Genomic DNA, 12194 nt, shown 5'->3' with positions numbered 1-12194 from the left:
CATCATCCTTCCCATTTTACAGAGAAAACAGTTAGCTGCCTGCCCCAGTTTTAAGTTCAGTGAAATAAACACTAAAACTTGTTAAAAGAGTAAATAGGACTTACTTCAGGCTGAACAAAATGTGTGCTGATGGGTGAAATCCTGAAAAACACATCACATACCTACAACTGAGGTGTAAACATCAAAAAACCCAACTCAACCAAGCTGACTCAAGAGTGTGGATCACAGGAAACCTCCACTACTGGAGTCCCAGGACTCACAAGTGATTGCTGAAACCATGAAGTGCTCCGACATATGGCACTGCTGCTGCTCCTTCTTTTTCCAGGCCACATTTACAATTGAAAGTGACTGACCACAGCTACTACACTTTGAAACTCAGTTCAGCACCACAGGTGTTAGCAACTGTTCACTAGTTAAGCTTTCCTTTGGGAGGTAGGGAGAACACAAGAGCCACTGTTTCACAGTTGAGTGCAGGAGAGCGAATAACAGCATCAAGCTCCAAAGGCACGTTGTCACATGCAGGGAAGCTCAAATTGAGGCACCCGGAACATCTCTAGAATGGAACAACCTCCATACAATGGAGGTTCTCAGTATGTTGTGCAGATGTGCAGAAGATATCATGAACCTAGACTGGACAAAGTCCTACTGAAGACGTTTAAAGTGTATCTGAACCACTCTTAAGACAGATCCAACAAGGTCATACAACAAAATGACTAAAAAATCCAGCCCATAAGGCTGGAGCCCACTGGCTATTCTTACACTCCAATTACCCAGTTCTTCATGTTATTTCCAAGTACCTATGCTTAGGGTATTACCGAGGTAAGTGTTATTATTGTGAGGCTTAAAACCTCATCAACTCCATTTTATATAAACACATTTTTCCTAGCAACTCCATTTGAATCCTCAGGCAAGTATCACTTTTGCAGTGTCAGTTTTAGCAGCTCAGAGCTCTGGCAGCATCTGAAGGCACAGCACTCCCAGCCATCCAGTCACACTCCTGGCAGCATTTCAGAAGCCAGGACACCACCAGTTTGCTGTACAGATGAAGAGATGGACTGACCTGATTGATGGAGTTGGCTGCACAGGATGCCAGGCCAGTTCCAAAGGAGGCGAGCAGGAAACAGGTGAGCTCAAAAGGGACCGGGGCCATGGCGAAGCCAGCGGATGCAGTGCTGACGACCAGAGCTGCAACACAAGTGAGAGCACAGTTCAAGGTATCAGCAAGAAACCATCTTTGTACATAAGACCAGAGTTATGGCTTTCAAACCCTGAGTGAAGTCTTGTGCAGATTAACTTTTTGATACTTTTATGGGTCATAGTAGCTCCAGGAACTGGGCACAATTAGTAAGAACATTCTAGATAAAGAAATCAAATATAAGAACTGCCAGAGATTAAATAAGAAACCCAAAAGCAGCAGTACATTAGCAAAAGATGTGAGGATACAACATGTGTCTCTATATTCCCCATTTTATGGATCTGCTACAGGACCAAACTGCCCCACACAAAATGCACAGGACAGATATTTGTTCCAGTAACTCACACATCACTGCAAAGTCTAACACAGTAGAAAAACAGTAAGAAAAAAACCCTCTGAGATATATGTTTTATATCAAATTATATCAGGAATTTAAGCAATGCAGAGTCAAAAAGAGACTTGGGTCATGTAGTTACAGTAATTTCACTGCAGCCTCTATTCCCACTTCTCCTATTTGACATGCCCACTTTGGGCTGAAAGTACAATCATCTTATCACAGAGACTCAAGGACACTTAATGGCCTCAACATTGGAGTGGGTTCATAAAAATCCATTTCAGTTTTGTCATGCAAAATTGTAACTTTAGCACAGTACTGCAAGTCACATCCCTAAAATAAAAATTACCCAGGTTTCAATCCTAATATTCTAATTAGCCAAATAACAGGTCTCAAAGACCTCACTGTTGCAAGAAATAGTATGACACAAATTTCTTATACTATAAAAGTCAGCATACTTATGGAACATCTTGCTCATGACCTTGAACTTTACAATCTGAAGTTATTAGTCATTAAACAGAAGGTATTTAATAGCATTCTGATGTAGTTACATGCTTCAGACCTCAGCTACTTTAAATCAAAGCACCAAAATGTTCTTATTTTCCCGATTCCTACAAAGTCGCCTTTTTGTCTGAAGTTAAATGACAAGTAAATAATCTTTGCTGACTGAAAATACCTGGATTATCTATTAAGCAGCACTACTTGAGGTGAAAAATTAAATGTCATGGCAGAGACCTGCCAGTAAGGATGCACATGCAAAGTGCTCATTTCAAGAACTGTGCCTGCATAAAACCTTACATTTTAATCCTGAAAACACAATGGAGAAAACTTGCTGCTCATCAAAACTTTTCTCTAAGTATTAAAATCCATTGATGGACAAATATTATTATAAAAACATGCATATTATAAGAATTATTTAGACTTGTTATGGATTCATAGGCTACTTCTACAACACAGTGGATCTATGAGAGAACTTTATCCTTCTGAGCAGCTCTGAGAGAACTACAGATTCTGCTGTTTCCCCAGACAAATGAACATGAAGGTACTGATCGTTCTGAATTACTAGGCCTTACTTATTATATAAATACAACACCATGTTAGTTTCAAAACTCTTGAATCCTCCTTTGGAACGCACAAGAGAACATGAAATGCATTGGAACAACTGAGAGTTTTAAAAATGCACTGAAAATGGCAGTGAACAGTGGCATTTGCACTTCCAAGAGTGATTACATTCATTTTTTTGCATAATAAATCACACACTCACTTCTAGACAAAAATTTAATTAAAACTTATCTTAGAGAGCACTTTACACAAATTTATTATAGAAACACACCAACTCATTTACTGGGGAAGAAAGGTGGAATGGACTGGCAGTCAGTATAACATTATCACTACCCTGACCCCAAAGAAATTCTAACACTGTATAGTTACAGCACTAATTAAAGTCCCCACTGATTTCTCCAGATTAATTTTAGCCAGTCATTTCAGCATGACTTATCAGGATCTCATTTAAAAAGAATGCAGTACATCCCATTAAAGCAGGTATTTTTTCTCACTTGGCCAGGGTTTGCACACCAAGCATCCCCTGCTTCCCTCATTGCTCAGATATTCCAATACAACACATTAGCAGTAAATAGGAAAATGCTTCCTTTGGATTGGAAAGATTATTTTTTTTAACTGTGGAAGCAATAATTTATTCTTCAACTTCCCTCATGGAGGAAAAGTATATTTAACTGAGATCACATCAAGGGAATGAGGTCATTGACTCTGTTTTTTAATCCCTGTTAGTTTAGTGTGTTAGGGGGCCAAGTTAACTTCACCTTATTGCATAATAGATGGAATCAATCCTTTCCAGACTTGTTGATGGGTGCTGGCATTATATATGCTCTTCAAAAGGAAGCCAAGATTTAAAATTATGATCTCAGCCTAACCCTGACTTTCAGTCTTTTAAACAATTTTAGCTTTAACAAAAATTAACAGGGGACACTGTTTTCCACGTCAATGTAGATGAAAAAGAAAATGCTAATGGATTGGTGACAAAGACTGAATTATAATGTTTCTGGCATAAAAATACAGTCCAAAAGTTTAGTGTGTTCTTTACATTCCTTTTCTACTTCATCACAATGTGCTCTGCCTTTAAAAACTCTTTGTGTTTATATCATGTGAATCACTATGCCATATTTTGTTTACCTACTATTAAAAAGTAGCCAAGCCAAAATAAAAGCACGGAAAGCCAAAGCAAATCAGTCCTGCTTTAGAATTCCTCATTACTCTGTACTGGTGATGTATCGGTACATAAGGAAGGAGAAAAGCAAATGCATTTGTACTTTTTTTTTAAAGAAAAATTTTACTGCTTTCCTGCAAATGTTCATATAGCTCTTAAAGAAAGCAGTTTTGCAAAAGCTGAAGAAATATTCCTTCCTGATTTTTCACACTTTGGTTTCTGGAAAGCCAATTGTAGCAGTAGTATTTAGTGCTACCCACCTGACCACCATGTCCTTTGTAAATTCTGGTTTGTTTCGGCACATCAAAGTTTTGATACAGATTATATAACCTGCACACTAATAAAGGCAAAGCTACTGAAACAAACTTAAATTTGGGACAATGATTTGAAACAAGCCTGCACCAAATCATGCAAAATTCAAATGCAATATTACAAACAGACCAGATAACCTCTTCTTACCATTAAACAATTTTAAGATATTTTGCTAAAAATGAACTGTAATCATGGTCTCTTTTTATCTTTTTTTTTTTTTTTTTTGGTAGCATGGAAAACCAATTGACAAAAAGCTACCACTATTTAACTTTAGTTTCTTTGAAGGGATAATAGTTACTGGTTTAATAATAACAAAATAAGAACTACTTTGACAAGTATATGAAATATATTTAGAACTGTTAATAAATGTAGACTAGCAATAATCAGAACAACCAATAGACCTTTGTCAAAGTTTCTGGCTATACTGAAGTTACCATTTAAAGAATAAATGCTATTAATTCCAGAATCAATTGGGAACATATGAGAACTCCACTAAAGCAAACACATTTTTTTACTATAGCTGCTGTTACCAGACTTTCAGCCCACAAACACAACACAGGCCCATTATTTAGTCATTGCTGCAGTTTGGTAAGAGTCAAGAGTCATTATCAAAACTGGATCTTCATCATCGTCTTGTCACCAATACAAAACAGACAAGAGATATAGCAGGATGCTCACAATCACATCTTCAATCAGTAGCAAATATCATAAGCCTCTGATTTCAGGTTCAGCACATTTGCGCTAGAGGATCACTATTCCGGACACAAACCTATATAGAAGAAATTAATTCAATAAATTCCAGCTTTTCCCTACTACACACAACAGAATTATTTTCTTACAACAAGAAATAGGAAAAAAAATCCTAGTTTAGTCTTCAAAACTGAAAATGCTCAGAAATTAGCATATTTGTCCACACATGTTGATCCACTACTCAGACAGGTTCTAAGTAATCAGATTCAAGTAGGTTGGAAAAGATGTCCAAGATCATTTAGTCCAGCCTTTGATCACCACCTTGTGAAATGGACTAGTGCACTGAGTGCCACATTCAGTCTTTTCTTAAAGACACAGGGTGCTGTACATCACAGAATCACTGAACAGTTTGTGTTGCAAGGGACTCCCAATCCCATGCCATGGGCAGGGACACCTTTCACTAGCCCAGGTTGCTCCAAGCCCCATCAAACCTGACCTTGAATACTTCCAGGGATGGGACAGCCTGTTCCAATTTAGCTGCTTGTCCTCACAGAAAGACCAACCGCTACAGAAGCAACAACAAGGAAATGTTCACAAATGGTAGAACATTATCTAAGGGAATACTCGGCTTTTTTCATATCATGCTTTCATCAGTTTGCCCAAACTAAAAACTGAACTTTGATTTTCCTGTGGTTCTCCATATAGCTCATCTGAGTTTTCATCTGTAATCCTTGGATAAAACATTACCTAAATCTAAACTTGAAATTAAATTTAAGAAGACAAGACAACCTGAAATTCCTAGTGTGTGTGTGTGTGTGCATTATAAATCGCCAGAACTTCTTCCAATTCTCATTTCTTCCCTTGTCGCTCTTCTATTTTCAGTTACACGTTAACTTTAGGATCAAGTTGAAAACAATGCATTTATAATTCAGAAAACCTATCAGATAGATGCATTAGCTTTCCAAGTGCCTGCATGGTCGGATACAGCTTTTCAGAAGGCAACCAACATAAAACACCACAGAGACGGGAATGGATGGAAATTGATTCCAAAAAGGTAGATTATGAGACATTTAATTAATTGTTTCCTAATTGTTTCCTATGGCAAAAGAATATAAACAAAAATCTATTCCTGTTTTTAAGGCAGAGCTTCTAACAGCAGAGTCATAAAAGCTGCAGTTCATGTGAAGCAGGAGGGTGTTGAAATAGCAAAACTAATTTCTTTTCCAAGGTGAAGTACAGTTCATACTACAAACAATAAATCTCTTTTCAGAAGCAGCAGCAGGAAAAGAACAAAGCATAAGGAAGTCCCATTTTAGCATCATGGAGAGTTTGTTTTTTTGTTATTTCATACTATAGAAAGTATTAATGAAGTGTCTGCCAAAAATAACACACAGGACATGAGATCTATCAAAACTTCATGGGCAAAAGGAACAAAATACTAAGTTGTACGCATTTGCAACTTAAAAACTGACCTCAGAGAATTTATTCTTTAAAAAAATAAAATCTAAGAACTACAACACCATTGTCTTTACAGAATATATAATCTGTCTAAATGATTACACAAGTTGGAAAAAAATTTCATGGCTCTACATATTAGACACATATTATTCCTGCTTATCTCCTACACTATCCCATGACTAATGAAGATCAACAAAAGAACTCCTCTCCTACAAAGTCCCCTTCACCCAACTTACTATTTGACACTTTCCACTTCCAAAAAATCTGCACACCAAACCCAAAATAATCACAAGGAAAGAGGTTAAGTTTTTTTCTGTATCTTACTATACCTTCTCAACAGGTAAAGTTTACCACACTTACCTTGGATCAAAAAATTTTCCTGGAACAGCAGAGACAAACTAAAATCACAGTCCCTTTCCCAAGAGGCTTGCAAGCTGGATTAAAAATTGTACAACTGTTCAGAAATTAGCAGTCAAGCTAACACCTCAAAAGGCACTCTCATAGAAAACAACAGTCCTGAAGGGAATGAAATTCTTTCACCCTTGCCTTCTATACCTTGTTTTAAATCCAGAGTGGTGCTTGCCTGGTTAAAAGAGGCTACCAGGAACTGTTGAACAGTTTTGCAGCAACTACAACGCCACATAAAGTATGACATTAAACTGTTTCCTCTGGAAAATGACACTCTCACATCTTACTAAAGCTGAGCACCAGTAACACTGAGATGTGGTACAAGCACTGAGCTTAGCCATCAGCAAGCATTAAAAAAACATTTAAAGTGCTTTCAAACAATAGTTAATTTTGTCTCTCTCTGACCCCTTAATCATCACATTGTAAGTTTTCATTTCTGGATCTAGTGAAATTTTTAAATTTAGTTCTACTTCAACAGCTAGCACAGCATTCAATTTCATGTAACACACATTTCAATAAAATCACCTCAATGAAAATATGCCTCACAAAGCACTTCCAAGTTACCCATGGTAAGTCCAACAGAAACAAAGTATTACTAAAACTGAACAGCACAGGGGAAAAAAAAGACATAATGCAGAAAGAAAGATGAGGCCATAATTGAAGCTGTATGTACCATACAGTTGCTGCAAATGATCTTCATAATTGCTGAACGTGCTAGTGAGAGCTTTATATAACCAGAGTTTAAAATTTCCAAGTCTAATATGTTAAAGTGTCATAGTAAAATATCAAAATACATTTTAAACTCTTTACCAGCACAAAATAAATGCCCTCAGCCTTTCTAAAAACAATGAGAAAGAAAATTTGGATGTGCAAACAAGATCAGTTGTGTCAAATCCAAAACACAAGACGCATCAGCAAGACTGAGATGAAAATGCAAATTATCATTATACACTCTATGTGGTCAGCAAGACTTTTCCACAGAAAAACAAAAAAAACTTACATATTGCAAGTCAAAAAAGTTTTTAAAAGCAAACTGAATTCAGGACATTCAGTATAACAAATTTTTATGGCAAAGAACAGTCTTGTTATCAGGAGCTCACTTGACCCACTGGAGAGCACTCAGGCAAGGACGTAGGAAATTTCTGATTTTGGACTTTATATCACAGACGAGACGTAAGGCTTTGGTGAGATCATTAGAGCTTCCTTAGAAATAAAAGTATACATATCACTACCTATTGGCAAAGCAGTAACTTATAGTCATCAAGTATTACTACTTGAACAAGACAAAATGTAGTTAAGGCTACAAAGCAATTGCCTAACAAATTCCTGGTTTGAAGTCAGATCTTCTTCCATAAAATTGAATTGGTCAGACTCAGACATTTTCCTTTCTAATACAGGAAACCACTCAGATTATTTTATGTTGGGACTTCTAGTGCTAATTTCACATCCAGCAGTACTACAGTGAAGGGTATGTAAATAAGATCAAACACTGGTGAACTTAAGCAAGACAACTTCAAATACTGAACACAATATTTTTAAATTCACTTCCTTACCCCATTCCACCTTAGTCTGTCTACTAATGCTTGGTTATTTCCCAGAAACTAGCTGACAGCAGGACGAAAGCTCCTCTCACTGTTTTTCAACAAATGTAATGAGAAAATTATTAAATGCTTCCGTAAAACAATTTTTGTAGCACATACTTGATGAAATTGATCCAACTTAGCATCAGTAAACATGCAAAGCTAAACCATACCAGTAAGATCCCAAAGAATTCTGCTATCAAACAGAATGCAGAAAAATGAGGGAAAATTACCAGTAATACCTGTAAGCTTGATTTTGGACAGGCGTGCCAAAATTCCTGGCATATCATCCAGCCGTAGCTTCATTTCTTTCCATCGTCTATCTTCTTTGGATTCAGTTCCCACTGGTATGACTGAGTCTTCAGTTTCTGCAGCTGATTTCATTTCTCTCAACTCATTTCTGCTTGATGTCTCAGACCACAACTGATGTACAGGTGAAACTGGGCTAATTTTGTTTACAACCTTTTTTTCCTGATCCAATTGCTGAAGCTCATGATAAGGAGACACAACTGAATCGGACTTGGGTTTGGCTCGTTGGCTGAGGACTTTGTTGCACCGTGTTACATACTAAATACAATGAGACATGTTAAAACAAATTGATAAAGATATTTCACTTTAATAACACCAACAATATTATTGCTATTTTATTCCTGTTAGGAGAATTACTTCCATAACACAACTGAGTTAGTCTGAATTTCAGACACTTATTTCACACACAGAAAGGTTTCTAAAGTTGGCTTAGACATTACAAAAGCAGCTTTACAACTCACAGCTGAATCAATAATGTTTATGTAAGCTTGGAGAATTGCATTTGAATAAGTTTACTTCCTCCCAAATAGCTATAAAAGCAAACTCTTATCTATATTCAAAACTACCAGGTAACACGACTTAACATACAACTAATAAATTCCACAGAATAATAAACAACCTCCAAGATCATTTGACCAAACAAAATTCACCTTTAAATAGAAAAATATACAAATGCCCATACAACTTCAGTTTCCAAATACAAGTACAAACTTGTGCATATCTAAGAAATGAAAAAATTAAAAATATGCCAAAAAATACAGTCTACCACCTATGATATAAAATAATCTCCCACATCAGTCTATCATTATGTATGCCAAACTTTTTGTTCATTAATTAAACAATTAATTTCAAAGGAATATATACTGAACAACAAAGCAGGAGAGAGTTGCTTGCTCTATTTTAGAGCTCACAGAATAAAGACAGAATAAGAAAAAGAACATTTAGACTCTCCTTCACATTTTCTTCCCCAAAATACTCTATATATTTCAAGCACCAGAAGAATAGAAAGACATAACTTTCAACTAACCCTGATTTCAAGTACACAGTAATAATTACAATGAAGAAGAGTGGTCTGCAACTCTGAATGAGCCATGCCAATACAGTTCAAATCAGCAGCACAATTAAAAAAAATTTCTACCGTCTACTTACATATGATAAAACTGGTCAAAGAAGAAGAGGCAATTTCAAGGGTTTGAATGATAATTACAGCTCTTTTAATACCTAAAACTAATAGCACACTGTAAATGTAACCCATTAACTTAATGAGCTTGGGAATTTTGACTCAAATAAACTGATTAACTCAGAGCACACCATCTTTATAAGTGAGTTCCACTCGTATGACTGCTAGCCAAAATGTGACTTTAGCAGCATTTTTATAAGTAATAATTTTAAAAGAATTTTATGTCATGTTTCTCAACAGGAGACGAGTGCCCTATTTCAGCGGCAGAGAAGCCTCCTATCAAGCAGAGGAGGTTTTGCAGCACTGTCCTTGCTACAAAGGTTTCCTCCAGCCTCAGATGTTTTAGGATATGAAGTGCTTTAACTCTGATTTAGTGAAAAATGGAGACGCTTAGAATTGCCTGAGTTTGGCTGATAAGAAAAACTTTTGTCAACTAATCTCTATTTTGACTTATCACACGGGGTGAACGAGAAACACAGGATAACTACACTCAACTTACCATTCGTTTGAGAAAGTTAAAGTACTGAAAGGTAATCAACCTGTTGTTGGCCACATGGTAAAGGTGCACAAACTGGCATGGTATCTGCTGTATGCCAGTGTTCCTCAGACGCCAAACAAATAATCCTGTTTAAAGGAAAACAAGAAAAAAGGGAATGGTATATTCATTTCTTCTCTGCCACCGAGTTTGCTCCTAAATAAGACTACAGTGCCTGTTGTCAGCTGTGACACAGGACACTCCAACAAATGGGAACCAGGGTCAAGTGAGGGAAAAAGTTTGCCACTCCAGGTAGGAGAAAGAACCAATAGTGCAGAATCATGGAATCATTAAAGAAGAAAAATACCATTAAGATAAAGTCTGAATATTAACTCAGCACTGCCAGTTCCACCACTCAACCATGCCCCTAAGTACTAAATCCACATGTTTTTTTGAACCCTTACAGGGTTAGTGACTCCATCACTGCCTTGTGCAGCTTGTACCAGTGCCTGACCACCTCCTCAGTGACAAAATTTTGCTTAATATCCAATATAAACTTCCCCTGGCACAGCTTATGCCTGCTTCTGCTTATCCGTCCCTTGTTCGCTGAGAGTAGAACCCGACCCGCACCTGGCTGCAGTCTCCTGTTAGGGAATTGTAGAGAACTTGGCAAGCTCCCCTGAGCTTCGTTTTCTTCAGGCTGAGGCCCCAGCAGCTCCGTCAACTGCTTCTGGTTCTCCAGACCCTTCCCCAGCTCTGTTCCCTTCCCTGGACACATTCCAACCTCTCCTTTTCTTTCTTATCCCGAGGGGCCCAAAACTGAAGTGTAGTCATGTCCCAATAATTCTGAGTATTTCTTCCAAACTCCTAAACTCCAGTAAGACACATTTTCACAGAATATCCTGAGCTAGAAGAGACCCAAAAGGATCATCGAATTCAATTCCTGGCCCTCCACAGGACACGCCAATAATCTGACCTTGAGAGCGTTGTCCAAACGCTGCTTGAGCTCAGGAAGCCTGGGCGATGGAGTACCGTCCGACACAGTACTGTCCACTACCATATACACTATCCACAAAATTATCTTGCCGGAGCAGCACTGAGAGGAAGCAGATGCCATAGAACAGCACCAAAGTCAAACACGTGTGGAGGACACACAGCGCAGTGCGGAACACGGTGAGACCCCACATACGCGAACGCGAACACGCATTGGCCGTGCAGGGTCCGGGGACCGCTCCACAGAGCAACCCCGTCCCGTCCCGGACCGTCCCGGCCCGACCCGAGCGCACACCGGCCCTCTAGCCCTACGGCTCCGCGGTACCTGCGAGCGCCAAGGGCCGGCGGCAGCGGCGGGCGGCGGTCATGGCCGCGGCTGCTGCGCCGCTCTCCCCTCACCGCCTGGGCGCCGCCATCTTCCCTGCGCGACCTCCAAACGTTTTCCGGGTTAGCGCTTGCGCGGAGGCGGAGCGGCCGTTCCGGGGCTGGCCCGACGGGAGGGGCGGTAGTGTAGGCAGTGTAGGCGTGGTCCTCGGACGCTGCCAGGGCTGCTTTCCTGTGGGGGGTGGCCGTGCCCTGGACTAGTGGGAGTTTTTCGTACCGAAGTTTGACATTCCTCAGGCCAATATATAAAAGCGGCGTGAAAGGAGCCACTACCACTACAAAATAAATGACCTAAAATAACAGACTCCCAGAATGGTTTGGATTGGAAGGGACCTCTGGAGATCACTCGCTCCAACCCCGCTGTCCAGGCAGGGCCACCCAGAGCGGGTGACAAGAACACATCTCGGTGGGAGTGGAATGTCTCCAGAGAGGGAGACTCCACACCCGCCCTGGGCAGCTCTTCCAGGCCTCTGGCCACCCTCCATGCAATTTCATGTGTTATGGTTCCTGGCTATTGCTCCTTGTCCTGTCACTGGGCACCACTGAGGAGAGTCTGGCACCATCCTACTGGCATCCTTGGAGCTATTTATATGCATTAATGAAATCCCCTTCACTCTTCCCCAAACTAAACAGGCTCAGCTCCCACAATCTC

General features: G+C 39.2%; 1 protein-coding gene across 1 annotated transcript in view; it reads right to left on the bottom strand.

The window, feature by feature from the left end:
• Positions 1–11651, bottom strand: part of COX10 (cytochrome c oxidase assembly factor heme A:farnesyltransferase COX10) — a 108992-nt gene extending 97341 nt beyond the window's left edge. The window contains exons 1-4 of the mRNA XM_079323163.1: positions 11484–11651; positions 10190–10314; positions 8444–8768; positions 1061–1185 (exon numbers count right to left, since the gene is read on the bottom strand). Of these exons, the coding sequence (XP_079179289.1) occupies positions 1061–1185; positions 8444–8768; positions 10190–10314; positions 11484–11526 (618 nt within the window). The 5' untranslated portion in view covers positions 11527–11651. The remainder of the gene's footprint in view (positions 1–1060; positions 1186–8443; positions 8769–10189; positions 10315–11483) is intronic.
• Between the last annotated feature and the right edge of the window lie 543 nt (positions 11652–12194).

The sequence above is a fragment of the Erithacus rubecula genome (genome assembly GCF_903797595.1).
Source record: "Erithacus rubecula genome assembly, chromosome: 20".
NCBI lineage: Eukaryota > Metazoa > Chordata > Aves > Passeriformes > Muscicapidae > Erithacus > Erithacus rubecula.
The sequence above is the reverse complement of the archived record's forward strand: the minus strand, read 5'-3'. Positions and strand labels throughout refer to the sequence as shown.